The following is an 18,676-nucleotide window of genomic DNA, read 5'->3' as shown; positions in this document are numbered from 1 at the left end:
AAGTGAGTATACCTTGGTATACAAACTAGCATCTTCCTGAGGGAAGAGAGTGAACTGACTTTTGATATCCAGTTTCCACCCTTGCCGAACTAGGCTGGAATTACTGGGCTCGATCATAGCGCCACCAGTGGCTATTACCAGTTATGTTCCTTCTATGCCTCTCCTATGGACCAATCAACTTCCTTCTCTGGTGTCACTTGCGTTTGCTTCACACAAAATGGCGGCACCCGATCAGGACGATCTGATCGATAATCAAGGTCTATATTGTGATAAAATGGGTCTTACATCACGAAATGCATCAAATCACGTGAGCACCTTGATTAAAAACATGAAAAGATTTGGAAAATATCTGCTGACGAGTCAGTGAGGTGCTTTGTAAATCCTGCAATCGACCGAAATCTGCACAACAGTTTACGAACCGGATTTAGATTTCAGAGCACGATTTTGATTGGACTATGCATAGACTCGTTAGTCCAGCCAAAATGTAACTCCATAATATCAGCCTAGTTTAACACGGGTGGAAACTTGACTTTTATAGTCAGTTAACTCTCCTGCCTCCCGGGGGATAATAAACTAGTTAACTATGAAACCTTGATCAATGTGCACTTGATTGTAATGACACTATTTCTGTTTACAAGGACCGCCTCCATAGTCTAATGGTAGAGCGTCCGCCCGGAGCGCGGGGTTCGATCCTCGACCGCGTCATACCAAAAGACGTTAAAAGATGGTACTTGTCGTTGCCCTGTCTGGGGCTCGGCATTAAGGGGCTAAAACAAGGACTGATCGGCTCGGAGTCAGTATACTGTGTCTGAGTGGGGTATTCATGTTAAACTGCAGCATGGTATCTCAGTGAGCTAGCACTATAAATCGGCATCAGTCCGGACTAGTACAAGCAGCCACACACACGCACGTGCATGCACGTCGCTATATAACTGCAATAATCTTGGACGCGACGTTAAACCCCATTTCACCTCACCTCTGTTTACAGGTGTTGTGCAGTTTGGAGGAGAAACTGACAGCAATGGGCAAGTCAAAGCTGCTTCATGGTGTAAAGACAGGGTGAGTCACTTGAATCTTTGGACATTTTTTTCAGCTTTAAAAATACATATCTAGATAGTAATTAGTTTGCAGGTAAGAAGAAAGGTTAATGTATAATTAAAATTGGTACAGGCGTAATACAACAGAAAATGAGATGAACAGATTTTTCCTCTTTGTACTGTTCATGAAAGTGACTGACATCTCTGAGCCCATGAAATGTTTGTTTCAGGTCTTCTAGCAGTAGGAAATAGACAAGGCTGAAAGAAAGACTCCCAATTCAGAAGGAAAATCAGTTCATAACCAAGGAGCTGTTTGATGTTAAGGTTGTTGATGAACCTACAGGTACAGTTTTTACATTAAAAATAAAGTGAGTGAGTGAGTTAGGTTTAACACCGCTTTTAACAGTACCCCAGTCAGCTTAATGTGGGAGGAAAGCCCGAAGTGATGCAGGTCTCAGACATTTACCACTTCGGTGAATCCCACGAGCACGGGTACGGTGCTGACAAACCTAGAAACATAATCGGGGCGAACTGGGATTCGAACCCACAATCATAGGTTTCTGGCGTGCCAAAGGGACGCAACTCTGCACAGCGAATCACGGCGCCTTAGACGACTGGGCCACCCGTCCCCCCTTAAAAATATAGAGTAAAATTGCTCATTAAGTAAGATTTCCCTTTAGACCTAGCAGCATACTTAAGTTGTGTAGTAAGCCCATATTTATATGTACTATCCATTGATTAGTGTCTCTACTTTTTTGCCTGATAATCCTGGATTCCATTCTGCGATGCAACTGCTTTCATATGGTGCGTTTGGCATAACGTGTCTAAGTGTGGTATCCAGTGAGATTGCACTGGACAGGACTAGTACATAGAGTGAGTGAGTGAGTGAGTTTGGTTTTACGCCGTTTTTAGCAATATCCCAGCAATATCACGGCGGGGGACACCAGAAATGGGCTTCACTCATTGTACCCATGTTGGGAATCAAACCCGGGTCTTCGGCGTGACGAGTGAACGCTTTAACCACTAGGCTACCCGACCGCCCCTAGTACATAGGGGATAGTTCATGTGACAGGGTGAAAACGAGAAACATCTCATTTCCCCAAGTCACTCGATGAGAGAAACATGTTTTTCACGAGACATGTGGAATATCCATTTTATTATACATTGTGTGTAGTTGTCTACCGGAAAACTAAATTATTTCATTACAAATGTAAAACCTTAAAACGTAAATTCTCCCTTCCGAAAAAACAGTGAGTGAGTGAGTTAAAATTTAACATTGCATCAGCCATTGAGTTACCCTAACACACAGGGACAGATCACCACCCATTGTAATTGCGACTTAAAAAGTAGTTTCATGTTTGCAAAATCTTAAAAAATGTAAACAAAAATATTTAGGGTCTCAAAAATTCTTTAGCATACATTTAAAAATGATTCTAGACAATATCAACTTTTAACTAAAAATATTCCATATAATAATTATCTGTATTATTTACCTTTTCTCAAGTGACTCCTCTCAATATTTTAAAGATATTTATCACCCAGAATTCTGTTGTTATTTGTAGTGTCAATGCTACCAAACAAAGATGGCAGTCTTGGAAGATTGTCATCAATATCTGAATTGTGTTCCAAATGACATCAGCATTGACAACGTCGCCAGAATATTCTTTATCGCTTTGCGAACAATTAGAATTGGTGATGAGTTGTGACGGGGCTGGAACTTCAGCTTACCCTTGGCAAAAAAAGGTAGGTTAATTGGCTTATTGTAGCAGTCATTTTCTGTTTCGGATCTTAGATTCAAACCTGTGACCCTCTGCTCCATGTGACCCTCTGCCCCATGTGCCCCTCTGCCCCATGTGCCCCTCTGCCCCATGTGCCCCTCTGCCCCATGTGCCCCTCTGCCCCTCTGCTCCATGTGACCCTCTGCTCCATGTGCCCTCTGCCCCTCTGCCCCATGTGCCCCTCTGCCCCATGTGACCCTCTGCTCCATGTGCCCTTCTGCTCCATGTGACCCTCTGTTCCATGTGACCCTCTGTTCCATGTGCCCATCTGCCCCATGTGACCCTCTGCCCCATGTGACCCTCTGCTCCATGTGACCCTCTGCCCCATGTGACCCTCTGTTCCATGTGACCCTCTGCTCCATGTGACCCTCTGCCCCATGTGACCCTCTGTTCCATGTGACCCTCTGCTCCATGTGACCCTCTGCTCCATGCGACCCTCTGCCCCATGTGACCCTCTGCTCCATGTGACCCTCTACCCCATGTGACCCTCTGCTCCATGCGACCCTCTACCCCATTTGACCCTCTGCTCCATGCGACCCTCTGCCCCATGTGACCCTCTGCTAAATGCGACCCTCTGCCCCATGTGACCCTGTGTTCCATGTGACCCTCTGCTCAATGCGACCCTCTGCTCCATGCGACCCTCTGCCCCTCTGCACCATGTGACCCTCTGCCCCATGTGACCCTCTGCTCCATGTGACCCTCTGCTCCATGTGATCCTCTGCTCCATGTGACCCTCTGCCCCTCTGCACCATGTGACCCTCTGCCCCATGTGAACCTCTGCTCCATGTGATCCTCTGCTCCATGTGACCCTCTGCCCCTCTGCACCATGTGACCCTCTGTCCCATGTGACCCTCTGCTCCATGCGACCCTCTGCTCCATGTGACCCTCTGCCCCATGTGACCCTCTGCCCCTCTGCCCCATGTGACCCTCTGCCCCTCGTGACCCTCTGCCCCATGTGACCCTCTGCCCCTCTGCCCCATGTGACCCTCTGCCCCATGTGACCCTCTGCTCCATGTGCCCTTCTGCTCCATGTGACCCTCTGCTCCATGTGACCCTCTGCTCCATGCGACCCTCTGCTCCATGTGACCCTCTGCCCCATGTGACCCTCTGCCCCATGTGACCCTCTGCCCCATGTGCCCCTCTGCCCCATGTGACCCTCTGCCCCTCTGCCCCATGTGACCCTCTGCCCCATGTGACCCTCTGCTCCATGTGCCCTTCTGCTCCATGTGCCCTTCTGCTCCATGTGACCCTCTGCTCCATGCGACCCTCTGCCCCATGTGACCCTCTGCCCCATGTGACCCTCTGCCCCATGTGACCCTCTGCCCCATGTGACCCTCTGCCCCATGTGACCCTCTGCTCCATGTGCCCTTCTGCTCATGTGCCCTTCTGCTCCATGTGACCCTCTGCTCCATGTGCCCTTCTGCTCCATGTGACCCTCTGCTCCATGTGACCCTCTGCTCCATGCGACCCTCTGCTCCATGTGACCCTCTGCCCCATGTGACCCTCTGCCCCATGTGACCCTCTGCCCCATGTGCCCCTCTGCCCCATGTGCCCCTCTGCCCCTCTGCCCCATGTGACCCTCTGCCCCATGTGACCCTCTGCTCCATGTGCCCTTCTGCTCCATGTGACCCTCTGCTCCATGCGACCCTCTGCCCCATGTGACCCTCTGCTCCATGTGACCCTCTGCCCCATGTGACCCTCTGCCCCATGTGACCCTCTGCTCCATGTGACCCTCTGCCCCATGTGACCCTCTGCTCCATGTGACCCTCTGCTCCATGTGCCCATCTGCTCCATGTGACCCTCTGCCCCATGTGACCCTCTGCCCCATGTGACCCTCTGCTCCATGTGACCCTCTGCCCCTCTGCTCCATGCGACCCTCTGCCCCATGTGACCCTCTGTTCCATGTGCCCATCTGCTCCATGTGACCCTCTGTTCCATGCGACCCTCTGCCCCATGTGACCCTCTGCTCCATGTGCCCATCTGCTCCATGTGACCCTCTGTTCCATGTGACCCTCTGCTCCATGTGACCCTCTGCCGCATGTGACCCTCTGCTCCATGTGACCCTCTGCCCCATGTGACCCTCTGTTCCATGTGACCCTCTGCTCCTGAGGCAGGCTAGGCTAACCTAGACAAAAGACATCTGCTATGATTTGTTTGTTTGTTGTTTAATGCCGAACTCAGCAATATTCCAGCTATATGACGGCAGTCTGTAAATAATCGAGTCTGGATCAGACAATCCAGTGATTGACATCATGAGCATCAATCCACGCAATTGGGATACTATGACATGCATCAACCAAGTCAGCGAGCCTGATTACCTGATCCCGTTGGTCGCCTCTTTCAACAAGCATGTGTTGCTGAAGACCTATTCGTCGCCCCTACTCCCTTGGCCCGTAAAGGTACATCCCTTGCCTTAGAGGAACTGAGCCATATAGATCAAGTATTTAAAAGACCCAGGCCCATGTTGGGCTCCAATAAGTAGCCACAACCCTTTTCTGGCACTGATCTGTGATTTGAACCCATGACCCTCAGCACCATGACAGCATGACCAAAGAGGTTAAGCTCAACAGCAGTCTGACAACCTATAGATGGCATCTGAGATGAAATCCATCCTTCTACCCAAGTGTCTGGTGCCTAACCTTTACTTGTAGTTGGAGAACTGTATCATTATAAATTCAAGTTACATAGAAATCATTTACTTTATTCTTCTTCTTTAATTTGTCAGTGTGTATAAAGTTTTATTAATGTTTCTCACCCATTATGGATTAAGGTTCTATCTTGACATGAACTCCCAAATAACTGAGAAATATCATCAAATGTAAAATGGCCACTGTTTTACTTGACAGATAATTAAGCTATTTTGAGGATAAAACCCTAAAAATTCTTTATGTAATGATTGACAATTGTTAGGATATTGTCATAAAACCCCGCCTAAATGATTGCCATTTTTATAAGTTCTTTATGTAATGATTGACAATTGTTAAGATATTGTCATAAAAGCCACACGAACATGGAGTTAATTGATTAAGCCGTGTCAAATCACTCAGGTTTTCAGAAATAGAGAATACTACACTCATTCTCATTTGATACCATTTTTACAAAATGAGTGGACTTTCTATGGTATCTGACCGAGCGAAAGTGAGGTCAGATACGATAAAAAGTTCATGAGTTTTCGTAAAAATGCACCAACACTGAAGATCATTTTGGAACAATTTCTTCAACTTATGGTAATTCAAATGCCATGTTGTTAATACGCAGGACACCTATAAGAAAATTTGAAAAGTCAGAAGCTATTTGAATATTGGACCTACTGCCAGGGCCCGTCTGTGCAATCAAAATTGTTCGGTTTCCTTGATCTATCAGCTGAATTTATATCATGTCCGTACCACTTTGGAAGAGGGGAATCAGAGTGTTGGCCAAAGACATTCATGTTTACTGTACCACCCTTTACTGAAGACGTGAAAATAAACAAACTCAGTGATGTCCGTGATAGCTTCAAACAATCGAAGGGCAAGGTCACCACCGGAATAAGAAAAGACAACTGTGATCTACTCACAGCTTGTACACTAGAAATAGGGAATGTTATTGTTCCACGCCAGTGTGGAACAAATGTCAGCCATTAATGCTGGGGGGGGGTCGGCTACAGGTATGTCAGTTTCTGTCCGTCCGTCCGTCCGTCCGTAATCATTTCATTTCAAAACTCAAAAATCGTCCATTATATTTCTACAAGATTTGGCAGATATATCAACAGATCCTGAGGTGGTGCCTGTTGCTATTTGCAGAGTTTTGTCATTTTCATATTTCTCGATTTCCATGGAAACATTTTTGGACTTAGTCTCAAAAGGGGGTGGTGGATTTTGTGTTCCGAGCACTACTTGAAAACTGTGAAAGACTTTTCATCCACACCTGGTACATGTATTTACCAAGGGCTGAAATGGTGCCTTTTGCTATTTAGGAAGTTTCAAACTTTGCCTTTCACCTCTTTCCATGGAAACAAGTTTGACCAGTTGGAACGGAGGAAGGTGTCATTTCCAGAGCAGATTTTGAAAACTATTCAACATTTTTCATCCAAGCTGGTGCATATATAATTTATTAGGGCAGGGGTTGAAGCGGTGTCTTTTGCTAATTTTGAATTTGAAAAAAGTTTTTTTGCTGTTTCCATGGCAACAAGTTTGACTTTCACTCTGTTCATAGTGGTGTGTTTGTCCAGACTTTATAACTAATAGGTATTCTTTCATGACAAAAACCAGGTTGTTAACTAGTGCCTCTCACTCCTAAGGGGTCTTTAGAATATATATTTTTTCTGTTTCCATGGCAATAAGTTTTAACTTTGACTCATAGTTGAGTGTTTGTTTGGACCATATTTTATAACTAATAGGTACTGGGCGGTGGGGTAGCCTAGTGGTTAAAGCGTTCGCTCGTCACGCCGAAGAAGTGGGTTCGATTTCCCTCATGGGTACAATGTGTGAAGCCCATTTCTGGTGTCCCCCGCCGTGATATTGCTGCAATATTGCTAAAAGCGACGTAAAACTATACTCACTCTGGTGTCCCACGCCGTGATATTGCTGCAATATTGCTAAAAGCGGCGTAAAACCATACTCACTCTGGTGTCCCCTGCTGTGATATTGCTGCAATATTGCTAAAAGCGGCGTAAAACCATACTATGACTAATAGGTGTTTTCTTGAAACTGAACACTCAGATTGTCCACTGTGCCTTTTGCTATCTTGGGATTTTTTGAATTTCTATTTTTTCTGTTTCCATGATTACAAGCTTGATATTTTTACTCTCTTTCTATGTTGGGTACACACCAATATGAACAAAGTTTCAAATCCTAATTCCATTCTATTCATTCTATTCTTTGAGGATATTTAGAGTTTATGTATTTTCTGTTTCCATGGCAACAAGTGATATTTTGACTGTTCTTAGGGTTGTGTACCTGACAGGAAATACCAAGTTTTGAGTCCCAATTCCATGGTATTGTTGTGATAGCTCAAAATCTACTCTTGTATATGGAGAGACATATTAGATAGAAATTTTCTCATCAAGATGGACTTAAAGTTGAGTCAGATGATTTGTTCTTTTGAATTTGTGTGGGTCAGGGAATTTGTCATCCTTTGATGACTCTTGGTACCTGGAGAGTTTGTACTGAAAAGCACCATGTTTCAGACGGTTTTTGCTGTATTTTGAATTTTGACCTACATTTGACCTTTGCACGTTAGACATGCTCTTAAAATCATCTTTATGGCAGTTTGATTACAATTTGCTAAATTTATGCATCCATGCAACTGAGACCATGCAAAAACATTTAATCTTCGCTTTTATTGTTTTTGTTTTGGTTTCAGTTGGGTAATTTAAAGTGGTTGCCATAGCTACCATATTGAAGAGTCTATTTGGGGGATAACACTGCTATTTTGGCAGATAATTATGTTCAATATCTGCTAATCTGCTAAGCTTGAAGTGAAAAGCAACATATATCCAACTGTGATTGTTTTGTGTTGAAAGACCATCATTTGAATTTTTGATCTTGGTAATGCCATCAAAATCAGCAATATATAGCCATTATATATTTAGTGTGAGTGAGTGAGTGAGTTGGGTTTAACGCCTCTTTTAACAGTATTCCACGTATATCGCGGCATGACAGCTTAATGTGGGAGGAAAGCCCGAAGTGATGCAGGTCTCAGACGTTTACCACTTCGGTGAAACCCATGAGCACGGGTATGGTGCTGACAAACCTAGAAACATAATCGGGGCAAACTGAATTATATATTTAAGACAGGTGAGCAAGATACAGTGCTGTGGCACTACTTTTATCCCCGCCACAAAGTGGGGCTGTTTTCTTCTTGTCACTTTCCATGGGAAAAATAAATAAAAAGTAGAGTTTTGTGGTAAGGTTCTTGTTTGGAGTATATCTCCCAAACCGTACACCCTAGCTACATGAAACTTTATACACTTATCAAACAGGTTGAGTACTTGTGCCTTTTGCTATTTTTCAACTTCCTGAAGTTTTTACCTTTTCTTTGCAGTTTCCATGGAAATAAGATATAATGATGAAAATGGTGGGGGTTAGGCTAGTGTCCTGGGACCCATTCCACAAAGCGATCTTAGCACCTTCCATCTGGATGTAACTGTCACCTGGGGAGGGGGTATCTGCCATCTGGATGTAACTGTCACGTGGGGAGGGGGTATCTGCGATCTGGGTGTAACTGTTACCTGGGGAGGGGGTATCTGCCATCTGGGTGTAACTGTCACCTGGGGAGGGGGGACCTTCCATCTGGATGTAACTGTCACCTGGGGAGGGGGTATCTGCCATCTGGGTGTAACTGTTACCTGGGGAGGGGGTATCTGCCATCTGGATGTAACTGTCACCTGGGGAGGGGGTATCTGCCATCTGGGTGTAACTGTCACCTGGGGAGGGGGTATCTGCCATCTGGGTGTAACTGTCACCTGGGGAGGGGGTATCTGCCATCTGGATGTAACTGTCACCTGGGGAGGGGGGACCTTCCATCTTGGTGTAACTGTCACCTGGGGAGGGGGGACCTTCCATCTGGGTGTAACTGTCACCTGGGGAGGGGGGACCTTCCATCTTGGTGTAACTGTCACCTGGGAGGGGGGACCTTCCATCTTGGTGTAACTGTCACCTGGGGTAGGGGGTATCTGCGATCTGGGTGTAACTGTCACCTGGGGAGGGGGGACCTGCCATCTGGATGTAACTGTCACCTGGGGTAGGGGGTATCTGCCATCTGGATGTAACTGTCACCTGGGGAGGGGGTATCTGCCATCTGGATGTAACTGTCACCTGGAGAGGGGGGACCTGCCATCTGGATGTAACTGTTACCTGGGGGAGAGGGTATCTGCCATCTGGGTGTAACTGTCACCTGGGGAGGGGGTATCTGCCATCTGGATGTAACTGTCACCTGGAGAGGGGGGACCTGCCATCTGGATGTAACTGTCACCTGGGGGAGAGGGTATCTGCCATCTGGCTGTAACTGTCACCTGGGGAGGGGGGACCTGCCATCTGGATGTAACTGTCACCTGGGGGAGGGGGTATCTGCCATCTGGGTGTAACTGTCACCTGGGGAGGGGGTATCTGCCATCTGGATGTAACTGTCACCTGGGGAGGGGGTATCTGCCATCTGGATGTAACTGTCACCTGGGGAGGGGGGACCTGCCATCTGGGTGTAACTGTTACCTGGGGAGGGGGTATCTGCCATCTGGGTGTAACTGTTACCTGGGTAGGGGGGACCTGCCATCTGGATGTAACTGTCACCTGGGGACGGGGGACCTGCCATCTGGGTGTAACTGTCACCTGGGGAGAGGGTATCTGCCATCTGGATGTAACTGTCACCTGGGGAGGGGGTATCTGCCATCTGGGTGTAACTGTCACCTGGGGAGGGGGGACCTTCCATCTGGATGTAACTGTCACCTGGGGAGGGGGTATCTGCCATCTGGGTGTAACTGTCACCTGGGGAGGGGGTATCTGCCATCTGGGTGTAACTGTTACCTGGGGAGGGGGGACCTTCCATCTGGATGTAACTGTCACCTGGGGAGGGGGGATCTGCCATCTGGATGTAACTGTCACCTGGGGAGGGGGGATCTGCCATCTGGATGTAACTGTCACCTGGGGCGGGGGTATCTGCCATCTGGCTGTAACTGTCACCTGGGGAGGGGGGATCTGCCATCTGGATGTAACTGTCACCTGGGGAGGGGGTATCTGCCATCTGGGTGTAACTGTCACCTGGGGAGGGGGGACCTGCCATCTGGGTGTAACTGTCATCTGGGGAGGGGGGACCTGCCATCTGGGTGTAACTGTCACCTGGGGAGGGGGGACCTTCCATCTGGATGTAACTGTCACCCTGGGCTGGGGGTATCTGCCATCTGGGTGTAACTGTCACCTGGGGAGGGGGTATCTGCCATCTGGCTGTAACTGTCACCTGGGGAGGGGGGACCTGCCATCTGGATGTAACTGTCACCTGGGGAGGGGGGACCTGCCATCTGGATGTAACTGTCACCTGGGGAGGGGGTATCTGCCATCTGGGTGTAACTGTCACCTGGGGAGGGGGTATCTGCCATCTGGATGTAACTGTCACCTGGGGAGGGGGTATCTGCCATCTGGGTGTAACTGTCACCTGGGGAGGGGGTACCTTCCATCTGGGTGTAACTGTCACCTGGGGAGGGGGTACCTTCCATCTGGGTGTAACTGTCACCTGGGTGTAACTGTCACCCTGGGATGGGGGACCTGCCATCTGGATGTAACTGTCACCTGGGGAGGGGGTATCTGCCATCTGGGTGTAACTGTCATCTGGGGAGGGGGGACCTGCCATCTGGGTGTAACTGTCACCTGGGTGTAACTGTCACCCTGGGATGGGGGACCTGCCATCTGGATGTAACTGTCACCTGGGGAGGGGGTATCTGCCATCTGGGTGTAACTGTCATCTGGGGAGGGGGGACCTGCCATCTGGGTGTAACTGTCACCTGGGGAGGGGGGACCTTCCATCTGGATGTAACTGTCACCCTGGGCTGGGGGTATCTGCCATCTGGGTGTAACTGTCACCTGGGGAGGGGGTATCTGCCATCTGGGTGTAACTGTCACCTGGGGAGGGGGTATCTGCCATCTGGGTGTAACTGTCACCTGGGGAGGGGGGACCTTCCATCTGGATGTAACTGTCACCCTGGGCTGGGGGTATCTGCCATCTGGGTGTAACTGTCACCCTGGGCTGGGGGTATCTGCCTTTCAAATAATATTTTTTTTCCCTCAAGAACTGTCTTCTGGCTGTTATATCCAAAATGGATCGATTTTAATATTATCTCAACACTGTTTTCAGCTTTTAGCATGCCTGATGTTGACTGGGGAGGTAAATGTGCACTCATGCAGAAGAAATAGAAGTTTTCACATCCAATTTGGAATTTAGAGAAGCCGATCTGAAGTCCGGTGTTGGCAGGTGTATGATCGACAAGCCTTGTTTTGCCTCGCTGCGCTCTATCACCTTACAGAAGTTGTGGAACTTGGACATGCAGGCACATTAAGTACATTAAAGAACCCCAGTCCAACCTCTGTTGCTCACTATCAAGTTCCATCACAAGACTACCTCATGCATTAGAAATGTCTGACAGGGCTCCCTTAATGCCTCACTGTGAAGTTTTTCAGTTTACAAACATGAAGCAAGGGCTATACACCAGCCCCAGAACCTGCTTAGATGAAAATAATACCCACTGGCTCTTCTGGTATGTAACATTATGGTTCTGAAATCATCTGTAAAGAATCCTAGTAAAATCCTAGATATATTTTTATATTTGTATACTTATCCTGCATTACTCCTTAATGAACATTACTGCTTGTTCTTGACAGAGAAAAGAGCTGTGTGAAGATCTTTGCTTGAAGAAGTTGTTCCAACTAGCTGAGAGAGGAACCCTGTCACGCAGCTCCCACGTGACCAAGGGAAGTGATGTCACGGATCCTCACATTACTCTGAGGTCCGGAACATCGGAAGGCATCGTGGGGAGGTAGGTCTGGGATGGGCGTGTCCCTTTAGAGGCAGTAATATTTAGGATTTACTAGATTTTTTACTCATCCTGCATTACTCCTTAATGCATTTTTATCAGACAGAACCGGAGGTGGGCATACCTTCAAATGTGGACTTTCATCTGTTATTTCCAGACTCTGTTCCCTAGCCAATCCTTGGCTGTGTGGTCGGCATCGGGTGACCACTCCATGTGTGGGAACCTCCCATTCCCTTAGCCAATCCTTGGCTGTGTGGTTGGCATCGGGTGACCACTCCATGTGTGGGAACCTCCCATTCCCTTAGCCAATCCTTGGCTGTGTGGTCGGCATCGGGTGACCACTCCATGTGTGGGAACCTCCCATTCCCTTAGCCTGTCCTTGGCTGTGTGGTCGGCATCGTGTGACCACTTCCTGTATAGGAAACTCCGTTTCCCCCAGCCCGTCTTCGGCTGTGGTCGGCCTGGATGACCATTACATGGAAGGGAAGAGTCAGGTATGCGTTGTGTCCTGGTACAGCGCAGCCTGACAATAACTCTCCGTTAGGTCGAGACTGGAGTACTGAGCAGTATGCAAATGAGGCATGAACCTTCTAGTCCAGGGCTCACGCCAGGGGAGGTCGAAAGGCCGGCTCTGGACTTGGAGGCGTGGTCAAAGACGTGTAGTAGTGGTGACCTGCTGGGCCACTACTAACGAACCAAAGCTGTGCGTGCATGGGTGCTGATTCTTTGCAATGAAGTCCCAGCACAGGCCCAGATGCACGGCTCTGTGTGCTCCCTGCTCAAAGCGGACCCGTGTCACGACCGTCTTTTTGTCAGGTTGTAGAATGACGATTTTTCGAGTGGCTCGAAAGGTGTGTCTCTCAGCGAGGTAAGAATGACGTTCAAGCCCCAAGCTGGTGTACGAGATTTTGCCTTTTGGTTTTCCAGCCTGAATGATCGGAGCAGAGCCTGTAGTTCCTGGATTTACGTCATGCGTCGATCTTCCGGAACTGCCAGGACGAAGTTGAAGGAGCGAAGTCGAGTGAGTCGTTCCTTGGTTCCGAAGGCACCATATGACAGTGATGGAGAGCCGGGCATGTCTGAGGGCCTGCTTCCAGTGAGCGATGGCTAAGATAAGCGCTTCCAGTTCAAGGTTGTTGATGTGCCATAGGCGCTGATCGGCGGACCACAGCCCCGAGGCAACCTGTCCCTTCAGGTGTGTGCCCCATCACTGCAGGGGGTGGAAGTCCCAGTCGTGCGTGTCTGGCTATTCACTGGAAGTCTGATGCCCTGCTTTTTCCTCTACCCCGAGGGGTTGAGGTGGTGCCGCGCCACTGGGGCTGGAGGGTGTTGCGTCGCGGCTGGTATGCGCCAGCATGGGACGCCACAGCGAAGGCTGGTTGTGACACCCTAGCCAGCGTCTTGAGAGCTGTCTCGTCTCGGGTGAAGGCTGAGACTCGGGATTGAGTCCTTGATGTACAGCGACAGGCTTCTGGTCGAGTGGTTGATGTGTTACGCATAAGCGATCATGCAAGCCAATCTGTACAAATACACTGCACGGATCCCATAAGGTCGGTTGACCTGATTACAGTCAACGATGTTAATGGTCGTAGTTCTTGACACGTGACATGTATGTCGTCCTGCGCAGTAAACTGGGACCCTGTAGGCTGAGTGGACTAGTTCAAGCTCCACACACGGCCAATCCCCTGTGAACCCTGTTGTTGACAGACCAGTGGTGTGTACGAGTTCTGAATAGGAACTGTGACGTTGCCGGTGTGAGGGCAAGTTGATCCCAATGATAAGAGTGACAACTGGTCCGGTGTTGGGAACGATGACCCAGTTGGGTACCCGGAAGCATATGAGGATTCTGTTGAATACCGAATCGGTCATGGGGTTGTGATCGTCAACTGTGGTGCAGATAATATCTACCAGACGCCATGGGTAGGGACATCTTTGAGAGTTCATTCGCTTTCACTGAAGAAACAATCAACTAATGTTGATAGACGAGGAGAATTGGTGGGAGATATCCACAGAACCGTCACCACGAGGTTAGGCGCTTCCAGGACCTTGGGAAGTGTTGGAGCGCCAGTGTATTGACGCCAATCAAGTGTCCGTGTTGGAGCGCCGTTGTATTGACGCCCATCAAGTGTCCGTGTTGGAGCGCCGTTGTATTAACGCCCATCAAGTGTCCGTGTTGGAGCGACGTTGTATTGACGCCAATCAAGTGTCCGTGTTGGAGTGCCGTTGTATTGACGCCCATCAAGTGTCCGTGTTGGAGCGCCGTTGTATTAACGCCCATCAAGTGTCCGTGTTGGAGCGCCGTTGTATTGACGCCAATCAAGTGTCCGTGTTGGAGTGCCGTTGTATTGACGCCCATCAAGTGTCCGTGTTGGAGCGCCGTTGTAGGGACGCCCATCAAGTGTCAGTGTTGGAGCGCCGTTGTAGGGACGCCCATCAAGTGTCCGTGTTGGAGCGACGTTGTAGGGACGCCCATCAAGTGTCCGTGTTGGAGCGCCGTTGTAGGGACGCCCATCAAGTGTCCGTGTTGGAGCGCCGTTGTATTGACACCCATCAAGTGTCCGTATTGGAGTGCTGTTGTAGGGACGCCCATCAAGTGTCCGTGTTGGAGCGCCGTTGTATTAACGCCCATCAAGTGTCCGTGTTGGAGCGACGTTGTATTGACGCCAATCAAGTGTCCGTGTTGGAGTGCCGTTGTATTGACGCCCATCAAGTGTCCTTGTTGGAGCGCCGTTGTAGGGACGCCAATCAAGTGTCCGTGTTGGAGGGTCGTTGTATTGACGCCCATCAAGTGTCCGTGTTGGAGCACCGTTGTATTAACGCCCATCAAGTGTCCGTGTTGGAGCGCCGTTGTAGGGACGCCAATCAAGTGTCCGTGTTGGAGCACCGTTGTAGGGACGCCCATCAAGTGTCCTTGTTGGAGCGCCATTGTAGGGACGCCCATCAAGTGTCCTTATTGGAGCGCCATTGTATTGACGCCCATCAAGTGTCCATGTTGTAGCGCCGTTGTATTGACGCCCATCAAGTGTCCGTGTTGGATCGCCGTTGTATTGACGCCCATCAAGTGTCCGTGTTGTAGCGCCGTTGTAGGGACGCCCATCAAGTGTCCGTGTTGGAGCGCCGTTGTATTGACGCCAATCAAGTGTCCGTGTTGGAGCGACGTTGTATTGATGCCCATCAAGTGTCCGTGTTGTAGCGCCGTTGTAGGGACGCCAATCAAGTGCCCTGCTCACGCTCTGGTGTCCGTAGTTAGTTGGTCTTGGGGAGCTGACGATTACATAAGCCTTTAGAATGAGAGCAGGTAGCCTCAAGGACATCGTGGAATGGCTAATTGTCTGTCTGCGCGGTTGTCCCGGGTGTGCGTATGTAGAGGCGTATTTGGGAGAGACACAAGGACAGGCACATCCAAAGACGCCAGCATAGACGCCTTTATGGACGCTGTAGACGTTGCTTTTGTAAAGGCGTCTGTATAGGCGTTCGACGAGGCACTGGCGTCTGTATAGGCGTCCGATGAGGAACTGGCATCTGTATAGGCGTCCGATGAGGCGCTGGCGTCTTTACCAGCGCTGTTTAAGGATAGGCGCTATCTGTATAGGCACTAGTAGAGGCGTCTTCAGAGGCGCTATGGGAGGCGCTTGTAGAGGCGTCTGTAAAGGCGCTGGCATCGACGGTACTGAATGTACTGGAGGGGTGAGGCGTCTATCATGGGCGTCAGTGCCGTAGGCGGGGGCGCCTGTGGGAGACCAAGCGTCTGTGCCGAAGATGGGGGCGCCTGTGGGAGACCAAGCGTCAGCGCCGAAGATGGGGGCGTCTGTGGAAAACCAAGCGTCTGTGCCGAAGATGGGGGCACCTGTGGGAGACCAAGCATCAGTGCCGTAGGCACCTGTGGGAGACCAAGCGTCACCTCCGTAGGCGCCTGTGGGAGACCAAGCGTCACCACCGTAGGCGCCTGTGGGAGACCAAGCGTCTGTGCCGAAGATGGGGGCGCCTGTGGGAGACCAAGCATCAGCGCCGTAAACAGGGGTGCCTGTGGGAGACCAAGCACCTGTGCCGAAGATGGGGGCGCCTGTGGGAGACCAAGCGTCAGAGCCGTAGGCAGGGGCCCCTGTGGGAGACCAAGCATCTGTGCCGAAGATGGGGGCGCCTGTGGGAGACCGAGCATCTGTGCCGTAAACAGGGGCGCCTGTTGGAGACCGAGCGTCTGTGCCGAAGATGGGGGCGCCTGTGGGAGACCGAGCGTCTGTGCTGTAGGATAGTATAGGCGCCATTTGGTATGTGAGCGCCACGCCGGGCGTCACGGTGGTTACCGCCGTAAAGATAGACCCTGTCGTGGTTGTCGAAGTGCTCTGGGTAGAGACTACAACCATGGGGTCCGACATCAAGGTAGCAGTTGAGGTCAGGGGGTGGTCATCCGAGATAGCCAATCGAGAAGGCGAAATATTCAAGATGGCTACTTAGAGCAACAAGACACCTGGCCTTATGTTTTCTTTTGAGAAAACGCCAGTAAGCGTCTAATAACGTTATGCAAATGTTTATGAAACATAGAATGTTCTAGATACAAACCATAGGCACAACACAAAGACAAAACAACATTAACTCAGATAGCAAACACGTGAGGGTTTGAATCAGTTTATGTTACAGCAAAAAAACACAGGTCTTCTCTCATTAAGTGACAAGAGTAATGTGAGGATCCGTGACGTCACTTCCCTTGGTCACGTGGGAGCTGCGTGACAGGGTTGGTCTCTCAGCTAGTTGGAACAACTTCTTCAAGCAAGACCCTCACACAGCTCTTTTTCTGTCAAGAACAAGCAGTAATATGCATTAAGGTGTAATGCAGGATAAGTAAAAAATTGATAGTTAGTGACATTACTAAATTGTCTCCCCTGTTTAGTAAAATGCATTGTATCTTTCCATCCCCCATAAACTCATAAATTATAGGAGAGAAACACTTTTTAAAGCTGGTATTGCATGACACTGTTAATTGTGAATAAAAATAATTACTTTTTTGTCAGGATAAGCTGTACATTTTCTAAATTATATTGATTTTTTACTTTGATTTCTTTAAACTGGCCAATAACTGTAATTAGCAAGTTTAGCCACCTTGAAACATTTAACAGGAAGTATTTTTTTTCTCCTGGGAGTATTTTCAAGTCTTAACTAAATAAATCTATAGAGTTAAGAGTAATTTCCTTCCATGTTGTGGTTTCAAAGAGCTTTCTTCTACTTTAGGGGCCATTTCCATTTCTTGGCTTCACTGGTCAGTGTTTGAGATCGCTAGGAACAATCACCCCTTTACTTCCTATTTTCATTATCAAGCCTTACATATATGATGACTTTAAAGCTGCTAAATGTGTCCCTTGACAATTGTTGCCCTGCTCTCTGTCCAACTTGGAGATTTTTTTCTGATTCCTTTCCATGTGTACTTATGTCACCAGCCTATATCATAGGTGATTATACTTTTGATTTTTGGAATAAATGAAATCACAAACATTTGTGATAGCCCCTCCATAGATGATTAACCAAATGCTGACAGTAATTTGAGTGTTTAATTATATAAACAATGGATGGTGTAAGTTCAAACAATCTCAAACAATATCAATTGCATCATGTCATGAGTGTCAAAACCATATTCCATGAATGTAGCAGACTCTGCTATGTTCTGATGATGTCAGCAAAGGAAGGCAAACAACAGACCACTACTTAATTTTAAATATGTATTGTTACTGGTTTTGAAGTTTAAAGATTTGTTTATTTTCTTCAGTTAAAAAACTATTTTTGGGCAATATGATCTATGCAGCCTCAACCCCAATGTTTTCTAATTTGTCTGCAGGTCGTACAACAACAAATCAAAATCAGTTGTTTAACAAACAGATTTCATGGACAGCCTTTTTGAATTATCTGGCAGCTGTGATTGGAAGTTTGTGTACAATTTAATGTTTTTTGTAATGTACTTCCATCAAGTAATTAAAACTGACAATGTTTTTCTATATTTAGTGCTGTCTTTTTTAACATGATCACTTATGCTGAATGTGACCACAGATATTTTCAAGCAAGTCACATTTGGTGCAGAACTGGGGGTAGTGTGTTAGGCTTCCTGTATTTGGAAAAGGAGCTGGCTAAGCTAGTCAATTCTTTTTGTTTTTAGTGCAGCTTTGAGGCCAAACTGTGCAGACATGTGTATTTATTAAATGGCTGGTGAATGCTTAGTTATTAAAAAAAAATTATATAACATTACATAAGAAGTCTATGGGAAAACATTTGTTTGTGTGTAACCTATATCATGTTAAATCAAGCCCTGATTATGAACTGTTTAAACTTGCAAACCCCTTTCACTTTCTAACACTACAACTATCTGTTCAGATAAA

At 48.2% G+C, this 18,676-nt stretch overlaps 4 protein-coding genes across 4 annotated transcripts in view; all 4 read right to left on the bottom strand.

Annotated features, from left to right (window-relative positions):
• Window positions 1-3,126, bottom strand: part of LOC139444455 (circumsporozoite protein-like) — a 61,435-nt gene extending 58,309 nt beyond the window's left edge. The window contains exon 1 of the mRNA XM_071225419.1: window positions 2,838-3,126. Coding sequence (XP_071081520.1) covers window positions 2,838-3,126 — 289 coding nt within the window. The remainder of the gene's footprint in view (window positions 1-2,837) is intronic.
• A 161-nt stretch (window positions 3,127-3,287) lies between these two features.
• Window positions 3,288-4,889, bottom strand: LOC139444454 (S-antigen protein-like). Its single transcript, XM_071225418.1, has one exon. It carries the CDS (start codon window positions 4,887-4,889, stop codon window positions 3,288-3,290), a length of 1,602 nt encoding a protein of 533 aa, XP_071081519.1.
• Window positions 4,890-9,529: 4,640 nt separating this feature from the next.
• LOC139444453 (variant surface antigen F-like) lies at window positions 9,530-11,003 on the bottom strand. The gene is made up of 3 exons (XM_071225417.1): window positions 10,904-11,003; window positions 10,006-10,161; window positions 9,530-9,651 (listed from the first exon to the last, which is right to left on the bottom strand). The coding sequence occupies exons 1-3, from the start codon at window positions 11,001-11,003 to the stop codon at window positions 9,530-9,532; spliced, it is 378 nt and encodes a 125-aa protein (XP_071081518.1).
• A 4,865-nt stretch (window positions 11,004-15,868) lies between these two features.
• On the bottom strand, window positions 15,869-16,579 carry LOC139444452 (uncharacterized). Its single transcript, XM_071225416.1, has one exon. The coding sequence runs from the start codon at window positions 16,577-16,579 to the stop codon at window positions 15,869-15,871; it is 711 nt and encodes a 236-aa protein (XP_071081517.1).
• Window positions 16,580-18,676: the final 2,097 nt, after the last annotated feature.

Source organism: Haliotis cracherodii, unplaced genomic scaffold (assembly GCF_022045235.1).
Source record: "Haliotis cracherodii isolate W230 unplaced genomic scaffold, xgHalCrac1.p SCAF_50, whole genome shotgun sequence".
NCBI lineage: Eukaryota > Metazoa > Mollusca > Gastropoda > Lepetellida > Haliotidae > Haliotis > Haliotis cracherodii.
The sequence above is the reverse complement of the archived record's forward strand: the minus strand, read 5'-3'. Positions and strand labels throughout refer to the sequence as shown.

What these genes read in the sequence shown, in the direction of transcription:
- LOC139444454 (XM_071225418.1), bottom strand. Translation starts at nt 4,889, where the DNA reads ATGGGGCAGAGGGTCACATGGAGCAGAGGGTCACATGCGGCAGAGGGT.
- LOC139444453 (XM_071225417.1), bottom strand. Translation starts at nt 11,003, where the DNA reads ATGGAAGGTACCCCCTCCCCAGGTGACAGTTACACCCAGATGGAAGGT. An exon ending in GGCAGATACCCCCTCCCCAG is followed by an intron (nt 10,162 to 10,903) that starts GTGACAGTTACA and finishes CCCCCTCCCCAG; the next exon opens with GTGACAGTTACATCCAGATG. An exon ending in GGCAGATACCCCCTCCCCAG is followed by an intron (nt 9,652 to 10,005) that starts GTAACAGTTACA and finishes CCTCTCCCCCAG; the next exon opens with GTAACAGTTACATCCAGATG.
- LOC139444452 (XM_071225416.1), bottom strand. Translation starts at nt 16,579, where the DNA reads ATGGCGCCTATACTATCCTACAGCACAGACGCTCGGTCTCCCACAGGC.